The following is a 22,615-nucleotide window of genomic DNA, read 5'->3' as shown; positions in this document are numbered from 1 at the left end:
GGTGCTAGATGCACTTAAAAAGATACATATTATACTCGTATATGTTGAGATCAATAACATTTACCTTCGCTGATAAATTACATAATTATTAAAATGTTTCTATACTGCAGGTTGGCTCTTTGCCTTAACTCTATGAGCTTTAATCTTGCAAGAATCCTATGTTTGTATATACATACACTTGCTTTAATCTACTTATTTATATGTAACTCATGATTTGAAATGCATATCCTTTTATTTCTATATTCACTAACTTTCTCCGAGTGTATTAGTTAGTTCTAAGCATTTAGAACCAGAGCAACCACCTACCTGCAGCAGCAGCAGCACGGTCATCATCATCATCATTAGCGGCCTGCAACACACTTTTCTACGCAACATGTTGCAGTTGCTGCTGCCGCTGCTGTTGTTGCTGGTGTCTGGCGGCAACACTTGGCGTGGCGTTTGTTTATCGCTTGTTGCCAGGCGCTGCTCACTTGCCGCCCACTGCCCACTGGCCACTGGCCACTAGTCCCGTGGCCACTTAGTCCCGTTAGTCGCGGCCACCGCCGCCACGCATGTTTGGCCACTTCACGCGTTATTTACAGTTGCATCGGGGGAGGGAAGCGGCCCAAAGTCCGTTAGATGTCTGCTGCTGCTGCTGCTGTTGCTGTTGCATGTTGCTGCTGCGGCCATTGATGCTGCTGCTGCTGCTGCTGCTGCAGCTTGCGCTGCTCCATCTACGTCACATGAATCACGGCGAGCAGCAACATTGGAAATTGAGGCAATTTGTTTGCTGTTGTCGCGCATCCTGCGGGTAATTAAAAAAGGCGCAAGAACACCATGGCACACAGACTAGCATACGCCATCATATGCCACTCTACTACCATGGCCAATGGGCTACGTTTTGGCCATAGAAAAGAAAAGGAGGAAACAAAAAAAAAAAGAAAGGGGGGGAAAAAAGAAGAGCGAACAACGAGCGACATTCTGCCAACGCAAACTGGTCACTGCAGTGGCAATTTGTGGCAATTACATGCGGAGCCATTTACATTTAGATTGAAGGGTATTTATCTACGCCGATCTTGGCCGCGGCTTCCACTTGGCTCCAGGAATGAAATTTGCATAAATCAACAGGCCAAAAAGTTATCAAAAAGAGCTGCTGCGAGTCGCTGCGCACAATGGGGGTCGTTTAAATAGTTTCGGGGAGGTAATACTAAGTATATGCGAAGTATTCAAAGAAGTTAGTTTCAACTTATCAAGAACTTCGAAAATAAAATATCATGTGATGTAAGTTAATAACAGATAAATAAGTTGTTATATGTAAATAGGTATTCATATATTTTAAGGTGACTTTCATTACTACTTTATAACATAACTGCTTTAAATCTAAAAATTTCGAATCATTCTCAGTACTCTTATATTTCCCCCATCTGTTCAAAAGTACTAAATGCTTCCCATGTGGGATTGCGTTGGCGCCCCGTCTAATGAAGTCTCGTGCAGGGGAGATACAAAATGCTAACAAGTTGTTATTATAAATCGACATGGAAATTAGTTTACACTTGAAGCCAATTGCCGTTTGTCGTTTGCCGTTTGATTTATTGCCGCCTGTCACTCGACTGCCAGCTGTCTGCCTACCAAAAAGAACCTCAGAGATCGGCTTCGAGCTGGGGATATAGACGCCAGATTCAGATTCAGATGCAGATGCAGATACAGATTCGGCTTGGAACACAGATACAGATTCGGCTTTGAACACAGATACAGATACGTATTCGAATACAGATACAGGTACGGATTCAAATACAGATACAGGCACGGGTTCGAGTACAGATACAGATACGGGTTCGAGTACAGATACAGATACGGATTCGAATACAGATACGGATTCAGACAACCGACACCAGCAACAAAAACGACAACGACAAAGACAACGACACCACTCGAATGTCGTCGGCGCGTGGATCCCAGACCAGGGTTTCGATTGGGCTGCCGGCTGTCCGCCCAATGTCTGCTCGACTATATGTGTACTATACTGGTATATGCATTACAGATCTGCTTATGCATATACTATAACTCATGGCAATCGGCGACTGCAGGCAAATAAATTAAAGCGTAATAACAAATAAGTCGTTGCGCTGACGTTGGGTGGTTTTCGCCCACGCCAGTGCAATTTGTCTCAGATCTGCCAGAAATCGTAACAGCCAGGGTTTCTTACTCAGATTGTAAAATACGTACCAGTTCACCAAAGACTTGAACTACTTAAATTGCGAAATATATATTGAATTAAGCCATACTTTAGTGGTATGAATTTCACAAGTACATATATAACTTTATTAGTCTGAATTTTACAATAAGTATATTACTTTATTGGTCTGCATTTTACTACAAGTATCTGTTAAACCTTAAAATACATTTGAAACTACAAAGTGAACTCAACTATCAGTTGCATATCCCAAAATATCCTTAGGCTTAAGTTATGACCCGTCCAATTTGTGAACTCATTTACCATTTTTCATTCGCAATCTGGTCGGGCGCTTTTAAGCTGTCAATTTTTGGCCACTTTGTGTCTGTTAAATGCCTGCTTAAAATGCCACCACACCACTCTCCGCCCATTGCAGCCGTGCCACGCCCCCTTTTGGAACAAACCAAAGCTGTCTGTAAATAAACGCTTAATTACATGTCATTACACGAAAGGCTCGGATGTGGAGGAAACCACCTCATAAGTAATAAAGCACGTAACCGCAACCTGAAATCCGATTCGGAAACGGAATCTGAATCTGAATTGCTTATTGCAAACGGTAGCTCACCATGAATTATATTCACGAAAATTATATTCATTGTATGTATTTCTGAAGGATTCTGAACAAACCTATAAATTCTGTTGGATATCTTACAATGAAAAAAAGAAAATGATAAATAAAGTAAAGGTTATTATTACTAACGCATATTTCTGGCAATTTATGCAAGCGAGGAAATTAAGTTTTTCCGAAAGCTCGTGAGCCACCCGAATTTTCCCATCCGTATAGTGTCATATTTAGCGAATAAGCTACGAATCAATTTGCAGATGGCAGCAGGTCACTTAATTTCAGTCGAACCAGGCTCATTTCCAGGCTGGATGACATTTTCCTTTTTGTGCTGGGCGTTTATCAGCATAATGAGGAAACAACTTTTCTGACTTATCAACCCAACCGCTGGAAGTCGGGCCACTGCCCACCTGTCAGCTCCGCCTGCTGGCTTCGGATGGAGTTGCCTCGTAGTGCTGGGAGCCATGGACTGGCACCGAAAAGTGTTGGTTAAAGTGTCAGAAAAGTTCATTATCGCGCCGCCAAGCGAAAAATGTCGTGCGGCATGCAATACGCAGGGTGTGGGGAAGCAGAAGTTGAGGTGGATAGCATTGCTACGCCCGTGTCTGCAGCCATTTATGCCAAAATGAGATACAAATGAAAATTAAACAAAAAGCGCAGGAGAGCGCCACGCAGAGAAAAATGTCAGAATTCCTAAGAAATAGTTACATTTATGGCAATTTTTAGAATGCTTTACAGTGTTCCTAAGCCTTTGTATAAAAGTAAAATGGCAGCTTAAAAAAATCTAATATATTAATTAGCATTTTTGTATGTATTCTGTATTTTTCCATTATTTCTCTCTCTGCACAAGTAGAGCAGAATATGTGTGATACGGGACGGGAAGAGGTAGGCTGATCTGGTCGGCACCGCAGGGAAAAGGGGACCCACACCACTCCACTTCACTCCAACTCCAGCTCCACTACACTCCACTGCTGATATTATTAAAAAACTGTCAAAAACGCCTGCGCAATGGGGCTGGAGATCGCGGACTCTGTGCGTGCCTCACTCGAATCTGAATCTGAATTCGAATCCAAATCAGAGTTTCAGTACGAGCATGAGGCTGCGACTGGCTGCCAGTTGTATCTGTAGCACATTTATCATTTTCATTTCAATTTTGGGCGCATTATTCTTGCAAAACTAAATAGCAGACAGACGGACCAGATGCCGATGCATGCTGGCTTGCCGAGCGTGGGCGGACAAGTGTCTGATTGGCGCGTTCCACATGGCGTATGAGCAATGGCCATGCGGCACGGCCAACAGCAACATGTCCAAGTCGCTCATTATGGGCAAGTTTCGCGCGTCTGGCGCTGGCGTGTCATAAAACAGTTTGAAAACCCATAAAACTGTCACTAGCCATTTTCCTTTCAAAACAGCCAATGGTTCTGAGTTCTGTGCTCTGTGTTCTCTGCTCTGTGCTGTTCAGGAAGTGTCTGCCAGCGAGGCCTGGGAAAATAATACGACTTGGAGTGGTCGCGATGAGCGGAAATGTTCGCCAATCATTGGCGAATAAAAATAATGGCGAGCTGCTCGAATCAGTCGTTACTTTTGGTCAGGTGCGAAGCCATTTGCCATGATTTAGTGGCTGGCATTTAATTATACACATGCTGCTTCATTTAAATGTGTAATCAAGAACAGGTGAAATGTGGAGCTTGGGCTGTGGCTGTGGCAATCGTATGTGTCATAAAAATGAGAAAGATTACTACTGTGATTTTCACTTAGATTGCATTTCGTTTTATTATCAGCCCACTGGGAATTAGATTTCAAATGGGTTAACAATTGTTTTAGCTTTGTGAGCAACTAATTGCATTAACAGACAATAACTTTTCTTATTGTTAAAGCTTAAATTTAAATAATCAATCAATTATTAAATACGCTTTTACCATCGATGTCGTACATTGCAGTTAAATTTAAAAAGCACATAAAAATGCTTATTTATTTTTTGTTTTTTATAGAAAGTTAGCTGCATTCGATTCAGTAGAAAGCTGATTTAATCTGAAATCTGCCGTGTGAGTTGAATAAACTGTTTCATTTTTAAGTCCTTAAAGAGCAGCAGCACATATGTCTCCCGTCTCGAATAAATTGTGCAAATATTGCTCGTCCTTTGGCTGCGACTCTTGCCATCTAGTATCCTTTGCAGAACTGCCAAAAAGACGGCAGATTCTGAAGGAAGGCACCTACGAACGGGCCAAGAAAACTGCAATGCCAACAAAAGTCAGTCAAAATTATGCAATTTATGAGATGTTGGCTGGGCGGGAGGGGTTAACCAAAAAACACACTTGGCGCCAGTTGCGGCAATGGGAAAGTCCTGGAAAAGTCCCTTTTCCTCCTGCTACTTTAGATAGTTTTCCCGACTCTTGCCGGTGGCTTTCCACCCATTGGTATTCCTATTTTGTTGGCTGTATAAATTTGCTAACCACGTACGCGACTTTGGCCCTGCAATGCGGCGCTTCTGTTTCACCAAGTTGACTTCGTTGAGCTCCTTTGTTTGGATTTTTTCCAAACTCCTTTCAACCCCTTCCCAATTTCGAATCGGAGCTGTGGCTATAACAAAATGTATTAGATTTCGCACAGATAGCACGAGTTGAGCCGCGCTGAAGCGTAAAAATGTGCGCCTATCAAGCAAATTGTATCAGCAACACGTTCGGATTGCTGCTGCTGCAGTTGCTGTTGCTGTTGCTGCTGCTGCTGTTGCTGCTGCTGCTGCTGTTGACCTGCGCGATCTGTGGCAACATCATCTAATGTTCGGGGCTGGCCACACTTTGTCTGGTAATTCAATGCCAGCGGGCGTTTTGCCATTTCGCACCTCCTTGACTTGCAGCTACCTAAAAATGAGCAGCAAAATGGAGGGGAGAAAAAAAAAGGAAAGAAATACCCACCTGCTCCCAATGTTGCAGCAACTGTTGCAAGATCGCGCGTGCCCCCCACAAAAGCGGGATTTACGATTGCTCCAGTATAATCAGCGCAGGCGAATCGCGTACGGGCAATAAAATGCTTCCGGTGCAACAGCAACAACAGGCAGCATACAGCATGCAGCATGCGGCATGCAGCAACAACAGCAGCAGCAGCATGTTGCTGACGTTGGAGTGATGCATGAAGATTATCATGTGATATGTTCTAGAACGCGTGGACGTTACAGGACCGCGGGCTCCAGGCTCTCCACAATCCATTTTTTTGGCTGTCAGTCGAGGTTGTTGGTAGTGGTGGTGGTGCTGTGGCAGCAACATGTTGCCCGTTTGGTTGTTGTCGTTTATCAATGGCAGCTGATCGGCGATGCATTTGATGATGTGGAGTCCTCAGGCCGCCTTACCAGCAGCACATTATCTTAATGTGACTGCAAAATAAATGCGTTGAGGGGCCATTAAAATTGTCGAAGAGCCTGCCGTGCCTGCGCCATTGAGAACTTACATTTCGCGGGACTTTAGCAGCTCCTTGGCCTCATTTGTCTTGTCTTCTAATGGATAAGCACCCATACTGAGGAAAATCTATGGGCATAATATGAATTAGGCAATGAATTTGTACTTAATGCTTTTATTATTTATTAAAATATCTAAGTAACATTTATTTTTCCCTTTAAGAAAATAAATTTATTCCGAAATATTTTTGTACATTTTTGTTTAATTTCTACGAGTGCAATCACATTACGTATACGCCCTGGTGGCCCCACAAGCCTTGTGCGGTCGTGTCTGGCTCATAATCTCCTTTCTGGCAGCTGGCAATTTGCTTAGCACCCGCAATGAAGATAAAGCATTTATTGTCTTGTAATATTTAATCATCGATTCGCGGCAATTTGTGCACTTGTTGCAGCCACATCATCTGCAGCAAAAGCAGCCGCAGCAACAGCTACAAATGAGTCATCAATTTGGCTGCCGCCCATAAAGATTTTTATTTTAAACTCCACTCACCCACACGAAAGGATGAAATTGTGGAGAAGGGGATATGCCGATCAGATAAAGGCCTTGGCAATCAGCAGCGTCATAATTTTTCCAGCGATAAATGAGTTGCGATAAGCAGGCAGTGAAGGCGAAAAAAAAAAGAAATACAGAGTGAAAAGAGCCGAGTTCGCTGTAATTAAATGTCGTCAATTAATCAAATGTCACAATAAAAATAACAGAGTATAAAAATCCTGAAATTAATATGCGTTAAAATGGAATGGCCTCAACATGAGCAGCAGGAGCAACATGGCCAACAGCAACAATTGTGGCCAACAGCAGCAGCAGCAACAGCAGCAACAGCAGCAACATTCTTGGAACAGAAAATCGTGGGAGCAATTATAATTATTTTTAATACAGCGACGGAGGAACAGAGGCAGAAAGTGCGATGCATATTTGCAGATGCATGTGGCTGAATCTCCGGGATTCTCGCCGCTTCTCTGGGTGCCCCGGCCGTATTTCATGGGTTGTCTCCAGCGGAGGAGGCGGTGGAGGAGGAGGAGGAGGAGGAGGAGTAAGAGGTGGAGCAGGAGGAGCTGCATGTTGTGAGATGAAGGGGCAGCTGGACATCTGCGATTTTTATCGCTGCAGCGCATATAATAACAATAATTCTTAAAGTGGGGGAAGGTCAAGCGCACAATGACAACAGGCCAAGTCACAAGAACAGCAGCTGAGACCCCAGAGGGTGACCGGCGGGGGGATGGGCGACGGGGGAGGGGAAGACAGACTGGTGGAGACGCTTAAACTCAGCAGCAACATTAATTTGCAGGCACGACAACAACATCAGCGAAGCCTCAGATACATTTGCATAAGGTCCATAGAGATGTGCAACGTGGTAGTTCCAATTAAAGAGTAAGTAAAATAATTATTAAAAATTTAAATGAAATATGTAAAAATAATAATTTACTCATTAAAAAACACTCCACAAGGTGTATCAATATTTTTTGTAGAACTGCTCATATTTAATCAATATTTTATATTAATATTCGATATTTATTTAAATATATTACATGCTTCAGCACATTATAAATATTAGTAAAGGCTAGTTACATATTTTCTTGATAGGCATACTTTGAAGAAGTAAATCCATCTCAGCAACTGAAGTTCTTTCCTCCCAGTTCGTGTCACGCACCCATCCCTAGGAAGTCCGTCCCTTTGGGGATCCCAGGCTGCACAAGTTGTAAAATGATATCATAATATGCGCCATCAACGGTTGCAAAATTTATAACTTATTTCGCGGAGAGAAAGGGAAATGGAGAATATGTGCCCGGGGGGGTTAAACAGCGGGGGGAGGGAAAGGGTTAAGCGTTGGCGGCGCCAATTTGCAGCAGGACAAGGCATCCAAAGACCCCCTACAGTAGTGCCAATGAGCTGTTAATGCGAGCGGCAAGGATTTCATTTCATTTCGTTTCATTTTGTATCCCTGCATTCGCCTTAATGTTGTGGGTGATTGCGATTTGATTGTCCTGGAAGTCGAAAGTGTGTGAGAGAGGGAGATAAAGGAGGAATGGGAGAATGGTAGTCTTGGCCCATAAGTCAGACAAATATATGGCCAAGAGAGTCTGGCCAAGAGAGTCTGGCCAAGCTATGTGGGATGTCCGGCAGTTGGCAGCCGACTTGGGCTGTGTGTGTCAACAGCATGTCAGAATGGGACAGCGGCCTGTGGGCCACTAGACAAGTTGCAGTTCCCCCTCCACTTCCCCTTCCCCTTCCCTTTGATTATGATTTTATTTAGCTTTTTTATTATATTTATATTCCACTGGCTGTCTAGATGGCTGGCTCTGCTCCGCTCTTGAACTTGGTCTGGCCCGTGGGCAGTTGTTGTTACGCTTGTCGCTTTCGAGCTGTCTGGGCGTTGCCGATAGTCAGCGGCAGCAACATGAAAAGCTGCAACAGCAACAGCAGCAGCAACAGCAGCAGCAACAGCAACAGCAACAGCAGCAACAGCAACTGCATCTTTGCCAGGGCAATTAATTCATACAGGCTGGCATTTATCACATTTGGCTGTTGAATCAATTAGCCAGGAGCCACGAATACCTTCGGGTTAATCAGGCTTTATCGCACAAAGAAAGTAATTACGCTTTAATTACTCATAACCTGTAATTGTGCACTTGAGAAGTTGTGTGGAAGATTTATGGCAAACACCAATTTATACGAATGATGAAGGTCATGTAAAACGTAGTGATTCTCATATTTAAATACTAACTTAATTTTATTTAGTGTAAGATTAAATTCCAATAAAATTAAAGAGCTTATTAACTGATGGGTTATATATTGCCAAAATTTTCTGCGCCACTACAAAGCCAGCTTTCTTCGGCGGTGCGGCAAGGAAGTCATCCGAGCCAGGACAGATTTCCCAGCTACCGCTCTAACGGGACTGCAGCGCCATCAATCTCCGCTGACAATTCGCCGTCTTTGTTGCTATGTTAATGCTAATTCCTCGGGAGAAACCGGGAACAGCATGGCGTTGCAATGGGCCAGAGAAGCGACAAAGTTGTCAATGATTTAGTAGAATTTTTATGGCAAATTTATTTGCGCACAGGAGAAAGATATTTTAATTGATTTTCTTTGCGAGATTTCCTCCGGAGAAGCCAAAGTGTGGGAAGACAGCAACCAGCAGTCAGCAGAAGGAGGAGCTCCTGACCAGTTGAACAGTTGAAGAAAGTAAGCCGAGAGCGAAGCTGGCAAATGATATATTGATTTGTGGCAATGTTATTAAATGCTCGTAGGCCCCGTAATAAAGTGGCCATGGAGGGGCTTGCGCTGCAGAGGCAGCCTGCTGCCACATCAATTTCTGGTTTCGATGCTGCCCCATTCTTGCCGCATAATTAATGCGAAAACCAACGCACTTGATGCGTACGGAAGGCCGAGCCGAGCCGAGCAGCCCCAACTGATGGCGACCCAACCCAAGGCGAGGAGTTCCAGTTGCACTTGCTCCTCCGAATCGAATCGCATCGCATCTCACAAGTGGGAGCTGCAGCCCGCGGTGGGGCATACACACACATATAGTCGAGCAAGGATCACCGACTGCAGCGGCAACTGGTAACAGCTCCCCACGCAACGCAGACGCAGACCTCAAGGCAGGCCACAATGCACTGGAAAAAATAGGGTAGGTATTACTAGAAATTAAACTAAGAATTAGAGAGTGCGCACTGCAAAGATACAAAACATTTACTTATTAATGATAAACCAAAAAGGAGATGTACGAATTTGGTTTAATGTAACAGCTTATCATGTCAAAGAATATGTTATAGATTTTTCTCTGTGCTCATCTTCCCGCCAACTGCAAATTCCGGAATTTTTAATAATTGCACTTGTTGCGCCCCAAAAAAGAGACAAAAAGATGTGTACACAGGTTCCTCGTCGACGAGTAAAGGAGACCACCGCACAAAGGCGGAATGAGATGGAAAATGAAGCCGGCTCTTGGAAGTCCAAGGCGACGATGAAGACGACAACCGCAGCAGGAGCAACAGCAACAACGCAGCAGCAACAGCAACAACGCAGCAACATCGACCACGACAGCGGCAAGATGACGAGGCAAGGCTGCAGGTGCAACCGGCACTGGAAGTCCCAGGAACCGCTGCGTCTGCGTGGTCATTCTCCAAGTGGAGGAGCACAGGAGGAACACCCCCTCCTCGCGAAAAGAATTCCCCCCCTTCGCAGTCCGCGATCCTCCGCCTCATTTGACTTCTCGTTGGCGAGATAAATTATGTCGCTAATGCAAAGTGCTCCGCTTTGTGTGGCGCGGGGAGTAGTTACCTGCAAATGTTGCAAGAGGTTGGGAGTCGAGGGGGGGAAGGGGCCAGGAAGGGAAGACGCACTGCCTCGTCGGGCTTTATCTACCACTGAAGTTTCTGCTGCGACTTGGGACATCCAGCTTGCAACTTGGAACTTGGAACTTGCGACTTGCAGACGGCGGTAGACTCTGGGAGTAGGCGTATTCCATATTAGCGGTACAACTTGCAGAAGTCGCAGTTGAAAGACACTGAGATCCGTATAAAAGAAATACGAATATCCGTTGATAAAGTGACATCGTTAGGCTGGCGCTGTCTCCTCTGCTAATTACTCCAGACTTCAGTCTGAGGCGTGGGAAAACATTGGAGCGCAGATGGAAATGGAGATGCAGTTGGAGATGGACGGAGGTTCTATCTGGAGGAGATTGGGTTGGCTGCAACACGCAGCTCTGGAACAACTTAATAAGTAATTAGAATTTGCAAGGTAATTATTTTTATTTGAATTTTTGATTGAAGCAATAAACCAAATTAAGGAACCAATTAAGCGATGTGTCTAAATTATTTAGCCAAGCTAACAAAACCAAAAATATATATTGGCTAGATCTTTAGGCAAGTCTGTCAGATGAAAAATCTTAAATCAAATTGCTAGACTAAATGCTTGCATTTATATGTAAGCTATGTCTATATGTACCTATACTAATATTTAAATTTTAATTGTTTCTGTCAAATATGCACCATTATAGATTCATACGATGGCAGCCGCATACGTGAAATAAATGATATATCTCAGACCTATATTTTCTTTTTTTTTCCCCTTTGGCATAGGCAAATTTTTTTTTATGTCTCGCCATCGCCGCCTTCAATTCTTGGCAACAGGCTGAGAACAACAAGCACATCCCTCAAATCCCCTGCCCTTGTCCCTTAACGAAAAGTTTAGGTGAACAGAGATTAATATGTCCAATTACTGTGACAAAACCGCAAAATGTTGTCTGCATTCCCTCCGATTTTTGCCGCGAACAAAAATGATATAATAGTGCACCGCCAATGTGCGATATGCGGTGGTGCGGACCACTGATGGCGGTGGTTCTGGTGGAGCTGCAGTCCGCAAAAAATTTCAAATAAATTTCTAATCAATTTAGGTGTTTTTTCAGATAAATAAATACCATTTTCAATTGAAGATATCATATAATATGGCGTAAATAAAGCACAAATAAAAGTACGCAAACGTACCACTTTGTATAAAAACCCATAAATGCGATAAACATCCTTCAAGTGTCCTATAAGTTTGAAATCTTATTTCGTCATGTTTGCTGATGATCACCATATACCACATACTATATACTATACTAAACTTTTTCCGCAGTGTACTGGTGAGCCGCTGAGTTGGCGGCGCGTGCTAATTAGCGTCAGTCGTCGGCGGCGACTATAAAAAAACGTAGGCTAATTTGTGGAAAACGCTGCCCCACCCCCGGGGCGCAAAAAAGGGGTGGACCCAACCCCCAACTTGATTGGGGAAAATGCATACCCCCACAACCCCCACCCCATCACGTTTAACCCTCTGAAGGCGCGCAAAAACATTTTCCATGTCACGTTGTTGGCGCAAAGTTTTTCCTGCCATTTCGGATGACAATTTTTGTGTTGCTGCTGCTGCTGTTGCTGCTGTGCATAAAATTAATTTCGCGATGTCTTTTGTTGCCGCTCACCTAAGTGGCCAGGCCAGCGGAAAATGGCTGCCACAGCAGCGGCAAAGATTTTGCAACAGCTGCAGCAGCAACTCAAAGACAAAACAAAAAAAAATGTAAAATGAAAACAAACAAAGCCAAATAAAAGAACAGAAACAAGCGAAAAAAGCGTGCTCCCATTTTGGCCCTCTCGTTTTTGTTAGCCATTTCATTTGCTAGACTTTTTATTATTAGTACTTGTTGTAGTCGTGTTGTTGCTGCTAATTTGAACATTTGCGCTGGCTAAGCGAAAGTAAACAAGAAACACACATGCTCCACCCAACAAATGTTTTTGAATAAATATTTTTAATTAAATTCTGCAGCCCGCTGACTAAAATGAAAGACTTCTGCCAAAAGTTGAATGGAGGCAGCAGTTTAATTCGGTGAAACAGGAAAAGCACAGCGGGCCATTCTAAAGGTGCACTTGTATCTTCAGATGAAGTTCTTGAAGTGAGCCAAACGTTCCACACACATCACAGATACACTTCATAAATCGCTTAGGATTATCGCCACAAGACGTTGCACAACCATCCACCATTTGACACATTTCGCAGACGAGTTGGGGAACTCTTTTCGCAGCAATTTTCGAAACGAATTGCTAATGAAAATGTCATTCGAAAATTGCAGCACGTACAAGGCCTGCAAAATGGGCAATTTGTTGCTCGTGCCGCAAAAGCCGCAAAAGATGAAATAGTGCACAAAAAATAGAAGCTGATTTATATAGATGGGTTTCAATATATTTTGGATTTTTGTGAGTTTAGAATTTAAAAGGAAATTGTAAACATAAATCAGTAACCTCTAGGTAGTTTAAATATTTATGCGGTTAAAGCTCAAATAATATAAAAGGTAACTTTGATTAAGTATCCAGTTTTCTGAATAGCAAGAGTCAATATATATGTATATTTTAGATACTCTGTATCTGTGCGCTTAAAGTTCGAAAGGCGTAAGGTGAAATTTATGAACTTTTTACTGTCATTACTACTTGAAGCTTACTAATGGAACTTTAAAGCGTTTACATATAACAATCTAAAATGTTCTTTTTGTTAACATTTTATATAAAAAAACCACATAAATAGACTCAAATTGCTGTTTAAGGAACCAAATAAAAATCAGATATGTTATATTTTATAAAGAGTAGATATTCCCAATTATTCAAGCTGATTACCCCTTTTCCATTTCAGTGTAATCCACCCGCTCACACCTGTTTTTATCTGCATCCACGTAGCCATCGAGTTTGCGTCTCGTTAACTGCCAAACGTTTGCCGATTATCGCGCGATTTTTGCATTTCTCTGTGGCAAACAAAGTGTAAAATTATTTAATGCATGTGCTCAGTGGCGGAAAAGGGGGAGGGGAGGGAGTTCAGTGGGTGGCTGGCTCCATTGATGGGCAGCCAGCGATATCATTGGGCCTGCAATGCTGCCTCCTTTGGCTGCACTTGCGTTTCGTAGGTGTTGCTGATTGCAGCACGTACTTGAAATCGAAACTGCGAGAAAAAGGAACAAAAACGAGGGGCGATCAGGTGAGCCAACCAGTCGGAAATCTTTTTCTTTTTTTTTTTGTTTTTGGCTCGCTCAAATTCAATTTAACTTATGCAGCAGCCGCGTTGTTGCTGCTTGTAATTTTTGTTGTTGCTGCCACAGATGCAATCAGGCAAAAGTCGAGGCAAAAGCTATCGATATCAGTTGCAGTGTGTTGCTGTTGTTGCAGTTACTGTTGTTGCTGTTGTGGCCGATGTTGCTGCGGAGTCAAAGGCAATCGTGCAACACGGCATGTTGCAGCTTGTTATTGCTTGATTGCCGCTAAAATTAAGTTGGCTGCAGCAGCAGCAACAGCCACAATCCACCAGCAGCAGCAACATCAGAGGGAGACTTCAATGATAAATCACTTAATTGCACGGCGAACGCGTAAAATGGAAATTGAGCATGGTTTGCTACAAAAGCCGAGCCAAGGGGTTGAAGGGGGCGTGCCGGGGGAGGTGGGGGCGGCTCACCCGCATCATAAACTCTAATGATTGCCGGCCACCGTCGCCGCCTCCAATATCAATATCGAAATCAATGCCTGACAAATTGACACAATTGCCGCATGAGTCAATTGAAAGCGAAAGGAAAAAGCAGAAATGCTCGTAAGAGAGACACAAAAGCGAGTACAAAATTTCTCACCCAGCAGTTGTTGCCCCATGTTGCTGCTGTGTGTGTCGCTTGTTGTTGTTGTTGCCGCTGCTGTTAGTGGGCTGCCAAGTTTGTTTGCCACTTTATTTTATTGCCGCCCAAAAGGCAAGGCGACAACACCAGCAGCAACAGCAACATCGAATCCGTTGCAATCAAAGGTTTTTTCTGTGTGCCCCCAGCAAAGTGAAACAAATGGTTGGCCACGATTCTAACTGGGAATGTCCAACCCTTCGACAACTGGTGGCAGCAACAACGCGACACAGCAGCAACATCAATTAAGCCAACAGGCCGCAAATTGCCCTCCCCCGAATTGCGAGATGCGGGTGTAAGTTGTCGCTTCCATTGGCGTTTGTTTTGTCACTGATTTCATTTCGATTCGATTGCAAATTGAAATCAATTGTCACCCTTTTCCAACCCCCCCCGAAAAACTCAATTGGTGATGCATTGATTGGGCATAATTTAGTGGCAATCTGGAATGTTTGAAGCAACACATTTGGGCGCTGGGAACTGCAGCTTTTCCCATTTAAAATAGGTTTCCCCATTAGTTATGGCCCCCGCTTGATTAGCACCCGAAATCAGTTGGTAATTAACCCCTTTTGCGCCTGCTTAGCCACCTGACTAATGCGCGTTATTAATAAGCATGCGACAGCGATCCCCACGCGGTTTCCACGCGGTTCTCATCGCACTCATCGATCTCATCATCGATTCCCAGGCGCTGCCCACGCAAAAATGCGAGTCTTTAGAGTCTTGAGAGCCGAAGAAACCTTCTTTAATTTGGGCCAGCAGCATTCGGGCTTCGAGGCATTGGAAAGCGGGCCGAGTGTAAGAAGATACAGATACAAAGGCCAGACGACGGCGACTCAATTTAAGCAAACGACTGAATGACTGATTAAAGCCAGAAAAGGAGAAACAAAACGAAAAAGCCGCAAAGATATTCGAATGCTTTAGAACTCGGAGTGCCCTGTAATTCTATAGCAAATCACGAAATCGGAGAAAGAATATTATTTATGATTAAATCTAAAAGGAACCATACTTTCATTCAGTTTTTAAACTGTGTCGTAAGATACTTTCTTACAGAGGAGATACATGGACATGTATATTTATCTACTAGTTGTTGCTTACAAGATTGAATTATTGAATTAATTCATTGAATTATATCTAAGTCCGATATCATATACCTCTTTATTAGCCTGCTTCCCTGTACACAAAGGTATTTAAAGCCAAACCCAGGGACAACATCCAAAGCGACACACACAAATTAGCATTTCCCTTGTTGCAGCAGCAACAACAGCAGTGGCAAGAAAAGAGAGAAGCCAGAAGCTGCAGGAAATCGAGGCGAGTTCAGAGTCTGAATTCGGGGAGAATCGGTGGCACGGCGACTCCACTCGACTCATCATTAAAATGTGTCGTTCCAAAAAGAGGCAAAACAAAAAACAGAGGGCAGCAGACAGAACTTGATAGCGACATTCGCCTGTCGCTGATGTCGTCAATGTCGATGTTGCTGCTGTTGCTGCTGTTGTGCTGATGTTGCTGTTGCACAAAGAAGCCGCCAGGGAAAAATGCGAACGAGCTGCATACTCCCACAGACGCGACGATCCCAACTGCACCTGCTGTTCTCTGTTCCTGTCGCCATACCCATCCCCATCTCCATCTCCATCCTCATCCCCATCCTCATCCCCATCCTCATACCCATCATGATGCCCATCCTCATCCTCATTCTGCCAACTCTGTCCTGTGTCCTGGGCCGTCATTTAAATTACATTAAATTGTTTGCGCTGACCATGAAAAGCTGCGGCAAATAAATTCGTTAAAATAACTGAGCCGAAAAAAAAAGAGAACGCGGCCTCAGAGATTTGCTGCTGCCAAAGTGGAGCAACAGTTCCCCAGCAGCAGCAGCAGCAGCAACAGCAATTTATGCGACCATGTTGCTGGCGGGCATTTGATTTGCAACACAAACAATGACAACGGCAACAAATTTCATGAATGAAAGATTGCTTGGACAGGAAGTGCTCCGCATAACGGACGCGGAGGTGGAAAGGATGTGGTTGTTGTCGATTGCGGTTGCTGCTGCAGTTGCTGTTGCAGTTGCAGTTGCTGTTGCTGCGGCTTTGCTTGTTGATTGTCTGTCGATAGGCGCGTTGTTTTGTCAGTGGGTTGCGCAAAAATGTTGCTCAATCAGCATGCATAATGCAGCAGCAGCAGCAGCAACAGCGGCAGCAAGACAGCAACTTCTCGACGAGGGTGGCTCTTGTAGTTTTGCCAGAAGTCGCACAAATTGAAGGCGATCTCCCCCAGTTGCAAGTTGCTGCTGCCGCTGGAGAATGCGCTTGTTGCAAGTTGCTGTTGTTGCCGTTGTTGCTGTTGCTGCTGTTGTTGCTGCTGTGGCCAATTATCCGCTTGAACACTGACATTGAGGCCTGCAACTCTGCCGACTTACTCCTTTTAAGGAGCAGGTTAACGAAGCGCATTTATATTGTAATTATGTTGCATTCGGCGTTAATTTTGTGGCCCAGTGAAATGCCTGCTGCTCGAGAGCAGGCACCTGCAACTTGTGCCTGCAACCCTTTCGTCAGTCGCAATCATTTTAATTCAATTTACAAGTTCAACTTCCTCACCTTTCCCAGCTCCTTGCAGCAGCTCCATCACTTTGGCTTTTTCGCGGGTGCCAAGTGGCTGCCATGGAAATGGAATTTGCTGATGTTGCCGCTGTCGGTTGCTTCGATTGCTGTTGTTTCAGTTGCTGCTGCTGTTGCTGCTGCTGGTGTTGCCTTTATTTTGGCTTTGCTAAATTAAGATTCCATTAGTTTTGCGGGCTGCCTCGGCTTTGGCATCTTAGAAATGCTGGCTGCGGCAGCGACTATAAATCTTGCAAGTGTCAAATGATGCAGTCGCCTCCTCGCTAAGTGCCTGGCAGCGATTCTTCCCTTTTCCCTTTTCTCTTTTCCATTTTCCCTTTGCCCCTCCCCTTTTCCCTTTTTTTTTGATCCGCCCCCCTTTGGGCCACCGCCCCTGGAAATTTCTCTGCTCTCTAACCGGCAGACAAACGTGCGGAGGAACAATCGAAACGTGTCGTAGACAATGAATTCCAAACTACAATAAATTATTGCTATAAATATTTCGCCAAAGCTTTTTGCCTCAAGGCATCTTCTTTTCCTTTTGTTTTTTTTTTTTTGGCCAGGAAGCCGGTGACAGACTGTCGGTGAGTGAGTGTCAGGGAGTTTTCAGAGTGCCGGAGCAGTCAAAAAAAAATTGAATTAGCAATCGAATCCGTTGCGGAATCGCCAACGGAATGAGAAATGAAATCCCCCGGTTCAAAGGAAAGGGATTGAAATTGAAATGGTGAGGGGTTCTGGGCCATTGCAAGCAAATCCTTTTATGGCCAGGCCAAATAAATCATCTCAGCCGCACAATGATGAAATTATTATTTATGCAGGCAGCATGTCTCTTTCCTCTCACCTGGCAGTTTTATTTGTGCGTGCTTTCTGCTCCAGTTTAATGTATTTCCTTTATTTTACACCTTAAACTCTATACTCTTTCTTTTAACTATTTAAAGTCTAAAGAAGGAATTTTACATCTCTGAATATGGAAAGATTGGATGATTAGGTTAACTCTTGCAAATGTTTTTTATGAGACAGCTGTGCATAAGTACGAATAAACATATTAAACCCTATTAATATATTTATTTAAGAATGCAATTTAAGAATCATAATTATTTATTTATCAAAGAAAGTGTTGACAGTTAAAAATCTTTACCAGTTTTTTATATTTCTCCTTTCAATATTTATTTTTAGTAGAATTGGAAAATTGGGTTCAGATTGGGATAAGTTACTAAATAGAATTAATTCATTGATATGAGTTATGAAGGGTATGCATTTGGAATACATTTCCTAATTTATTTCAAAATTATAGCAATGTAAGAAGTATATCTTCTATAGATATTTCAGTTGCGTTTGCTTGATGTTAAGATAGGGTATTCAACTACCCTGATAATGCTGAAATCCTGCATCCTCCGCTCGCCCAGTAGCCCAGTTGACCGCCAAAGTTCGCCGCGATTTGGCCACTTGTTGCGGCCTTTCCCGAGCCCAATCCCCCCAGTATCCTTGCCCCATATCCTCGCCCCCTTTTGGGGCGCCCAACTGTAAGCCTGGTCGGTTGTCGCCGGTGGAATGATGGCATGCAACATTTACCGTATTAATAAATTATGAGTATTTATGTGCTGTCAGAAGTCGTGACGGCAGAGCGACACACAAAGTGATAAAATTAGCACACAACAACAGCATCACAGCATCGGCAAAAATGTGTGTGTTTGTATCTGTTTCTGTATTTGTTTTGTTTGCGAGGATCGTAAATAAAATATGCGTTTTTGTGCTCAATTGAATGTCTTCATAAGCGGGCGGCACCAAAACAATTGGAAATTTATGTCCGCGCCATATATGGAGCAGCTTTTGAGCATAACTGTAAGGCTCGGAAAACCGAAAACCGAAAACAGAAAATCGAAAACAAAACCACTGAAAAGCAACAGGTGCAAAAGTTGGTCATAAATATTTGTGGTTGCGTAGGGGAAGTGGGGGTTTTCATCGAACGGGGTGAGGTGCTGAGATTCGGACTTGCACTGGACGCGAAGATCTTGTAATACGTCCTGCAACAACGCCAATAACAACAGCGACATGCCAACAGCAACACTGCAACACTGCAATGCTGCAACAGCAACACACCAACACCAACGGCAACAACAACTTGTCTTTTGACACTTGGCGCATTTGACACTCAACGCGCGCATTCACTTTAAATCTAAATTTACTGATATCTGCGTACAAAATAGTATCAACAGCGGCGACAGCAGCAACAACAACAACAACAACAACAGTAAAACAGAAACAACAACAGCAACAACAAGTTGGCCGGGCTAAGACTGTCGAGTAACGAACGACCTTAGAGGTAATAAACATAAATAACGCCATTGAAAGCAACGCAGACGCAGCTGAGAGAGATCGAGACTGGAGACTTCAGACCCCAAGACTGCAGACTCTGCACTGGGACAAAAAATGTGCAGAATTCTAAACGAACTTTTAGAATTAAAAATAGGTTACATGACATTTAAATTACTTTCCATGTTAACTCTATCTGCCATTGCAACTTGAATAAACTTTTATGAAATTAAGTTACCAAGTAAAAGATATTTTAAAAGCAAGTTAGTAATATTGCGAAAAAATATATCAATTTTAATAAATAAGATAATTGATACACACACTTTAGACATTTAAGCTAACTTTTTTTCAGTGCAGATCGGACCAAGAGCACTAGAAGTGGGAGGTGGATAAGGTGCAGCAGGTAGCAGGGGCGGGGGCAGCGGCCGAGGGGCAGGAGGCAGGTGGCACTTGGCAGTTGGAACTTGGCACTTGGTTCTTGCGAAGATGAGGAGTGAGGAAGGCGGCAGGAGGCTGCGGCTAGCCATGCTATATGTCCGTAGACAGGCCGAAACCCGGGCTTGTTACTTTGTTGGCCACAAAAGACGGCGCGGCTGTCTTTGGGCCGTTGTCTATGGGCGGGCGTCAGAGACGGCGAAGGTCAACAGATTGTCGCTGTCGTACTGGACTGGAGTGGAGTGGAGTAGAGTGGAGTACTCTATGGTGGATAGATGCTGGTGGGGCTTTGGATGTGGATGTGGATGTGGCTGTCGATGCCGGAGTCTGTTGTCTCTGGGTTCTCGGTGGATTGGTGGATTGGCGAACTGGCGGTTTTCGGCTGGCTCTGGGCGTTACCGTGATAATTGTTTCTTGTCCATTTGGCCAGCTTGATTGCAACTAATGAACTCTAATGAAAAGCCAGCAATGAGATTTCCATTTGCTTTTATTGGGGGAGGAGGTCATTTCCCAAAAGTGCAATAACAGATAAAGAATTCGGAGATCACTCAGTACTGTGGGAAAGAAAAGGTAAATTTAACTATCTTTATTGGCAACTAAATGACAAACTAATGGGCTTTGACCTCTGCGAACTTGTGCCCATACTTTGTAATTTTATTAGCTTGGGAAACTATAGTATAGCGCACACTAAACTTTACTAACTATAATTACAAATACAATATTGCAATTTGTGTTGCATCTTAATGAGGTTTAAAGAATATAAACCTCATATAAACTTACTTGTTCTGAAAAACCAGAACATAGAGTCCTGGCTTAAAACTACGACCTTTTCTCACATGAAGCTGTGGCTGAAGCCCAAGAAGTGTGTCCTGTCATCCTCTCGCACTGGCTGCAAACCACAAATCTGGTCAGAAAGACATACAACTTAAAGTTGAAAGTAGTAAGTTGTAGTAAGGTGGAGAACCACGATGATGACCACCAATTGCGAGCTCCGATTTCCGATGCTGCTGCCAAAAGCGGCGTGTGATACCAAGTGGCAAGTGGCAAGCAGCAAGTGGCAAGTACCATGTGCCAGTGGCAGGCCCACTCACTCAACCACTCCGAAGTGCTGACGAAATGTCAACAATGCCAACAAGTCTATCAGCCACAGCCACATCACTCGGGAGCGAGAGCCCAAAGCTGACACCCACAATGCCGCAATTTGCATAAGCTGCCAGCAGACAGATTGGCGGAGGGGGGTGAGGATGTGGAGGATGGGCCACCAGATGAGATGGATGCAGTGGAATGGCATGGCATGGGATGGCATGGGATGGGATTGGATGGTTTCGTTTGGTTGAGTTGGAGGAGGCTGAGGCTGCGGGCCACAGACTGTAGGTGGATGTGCAACAAGTAAGCCAAGCCAATCATCGAGACAGCAGCAACATCTTCAGTAAATAAATAAGTTAACTTGGGCACGAAAATAAATATACCCTAAATACTTAATATAAAATACAAGCCTTACATTCTATAAATTGTAACCTATTATATTTAGTGAATTATAAGCTATAAAAAAAAAAAGTTTCAAGGAAGTTTACTACATACTATCATTTTATATAAAACATTTTAGAGATACACAAGTGACTCAACTTTACTGTAGTAACTAAACAATCTTAAACTTCCAAAATTAACCTTAATATCTCCACTTTAGTTGAGTATTGTAGAGTATTTTATTGGGTGCTAAAGAACCGAGTGCATTCCTCCTATACTTTTCGGTAACCTTCACTAAGCTAATGTTTACTCCTTCAGTGCATCCTGGAGCAGTGTTTTTTTTTTTGTATTTTTTTGGCGAGGGAGTGGGGAATAGATTGCCTCCCGTTTTGGGAACCCGCTTTGGATGCTGCCACAAGACATAATAAAAATCTCTTTTATGGCACTTAAGTGTTTTGTGTGTGTGCGGATTGTGGGTAGCATTTACCTTCAGCTCCGGCCAAGAGCCACAAAACTTGGGCTTGCAGCTCCAGCTCCAACTCCAGCTTCAGTTTTAGCTTTAGCTCCGGAGCTCCGGAGTCTCTGGAGTTGAGATTTATGCGACTTTTGGCCAAAGTAAATTGTGCATAAAAAAGCCAGGCCAAGTCAAGCCAGTGTTTGATGATGAAGTGCTCAAAAATATATAATGCGAGCTGTGGAAATTTACTAAGTGCAAGAGTTGAATTTATTAGACAAAAGTTTACTGTTTACGAGCTGTTGTCTCAGCGCGTGCTTATCAACTGCTGGCCATCAGCGGACTAACTTATGGACCACTGGTCATTTTTTTTTTCGCCCGGGTAACAGGTGCATTTTGGCCGTGGTTTAGGCCCTATGCAGTTGGTCAAAAGCTGTGCAGTTTGTAGTCGGAGTTCAAATGGAAAAAGTTCGCTCCCACGATGCTGGCAAATTACACAGAGAGAAAGAAAGGGGAGCCAGCGAGCGGGAGGAGCTACATTCAAATCCCATCAGCCACGCAATGCAATCATCATGATCATTATGAGCGGAAATGCAGGAAAAGTAGGAGGTTTTTAACAGCCACCGACTGCCGACTGCCGACGGAACGGGCGGCGATTGCAGTCGCATTTTTTACCCACTGCCGCTAATATCCAGTGCTATGATTGGGGTATGCTCGAACAGCATAATCAAGTAATATAATTAAACAAAAATATTTGTAACTCTGAAAACTTCAGACTTTAATTAATGACAATTAAAGACAAAGATTTCAATTAAATACATTGTACAAGACTTTTAGCAAAGTTGGAATATAATATATTTCAATACTACAGAATATGATTTTACTCTGCATTTGTACCTTAACTTCCAAGAACTCTACCAATAATATGATGCTGCAGTATCTCCATAACTCTTTCTGAATGCATT

General features: G+C 43.5%; 1 protein-coding gene across 1 annotated transcript in view; it reads right to left on the bottom strand.

Annotated features, from left to right (window-relative positions):
• The window catches only part of LOC6533638, a 42,312-nt gene extending 25,016 nt beyond the window's left edge, over positions 1 to 17,296 (bottom strand). Inside the window, exons 1-2 of the mRNA XM_039373832.1 lie at positions 16,982 to 17,296; positions 15,656 to 16,155 (exon numbers count right to left, since the gene is read on the bottom strand). Coding sequence (XP_039229766.1) covers positions 15,656 to 16,117 — 462 coding nt within the window. The 5' untranslated portion in view covers positions 16,118 to 16,155; positions 16,982 to 17,296. The remainder of the gene's footprint in view (positions 1 to 15,655; positions 16,156 to 16,981) is intronic.
• Between the last annotated feature and the right edge of the window lie 5,319 nt (positions 17,297 to 22,615).

Source organism: Drosophila yakuba, chromosome 3L, assembly GCF_016746365.2.
Source record: "Drosophila yakuba strain Tai18E2 chromosome 3L, Prin_Dyak_Tai18E2_2.1, whole genome shotgun sequence".
Lineage (NCBI taxonomy): Eukaryota > Metazoa > Arthropoda > Insecta > Diptera > Drosophilidae > Drosophila > Drosophila yakuba.
The sequence above is the reverse complement of the archived record's forward strand: the minus strand, read 5'-3'. Positions and strand labels throughout refer to the sequence as shown.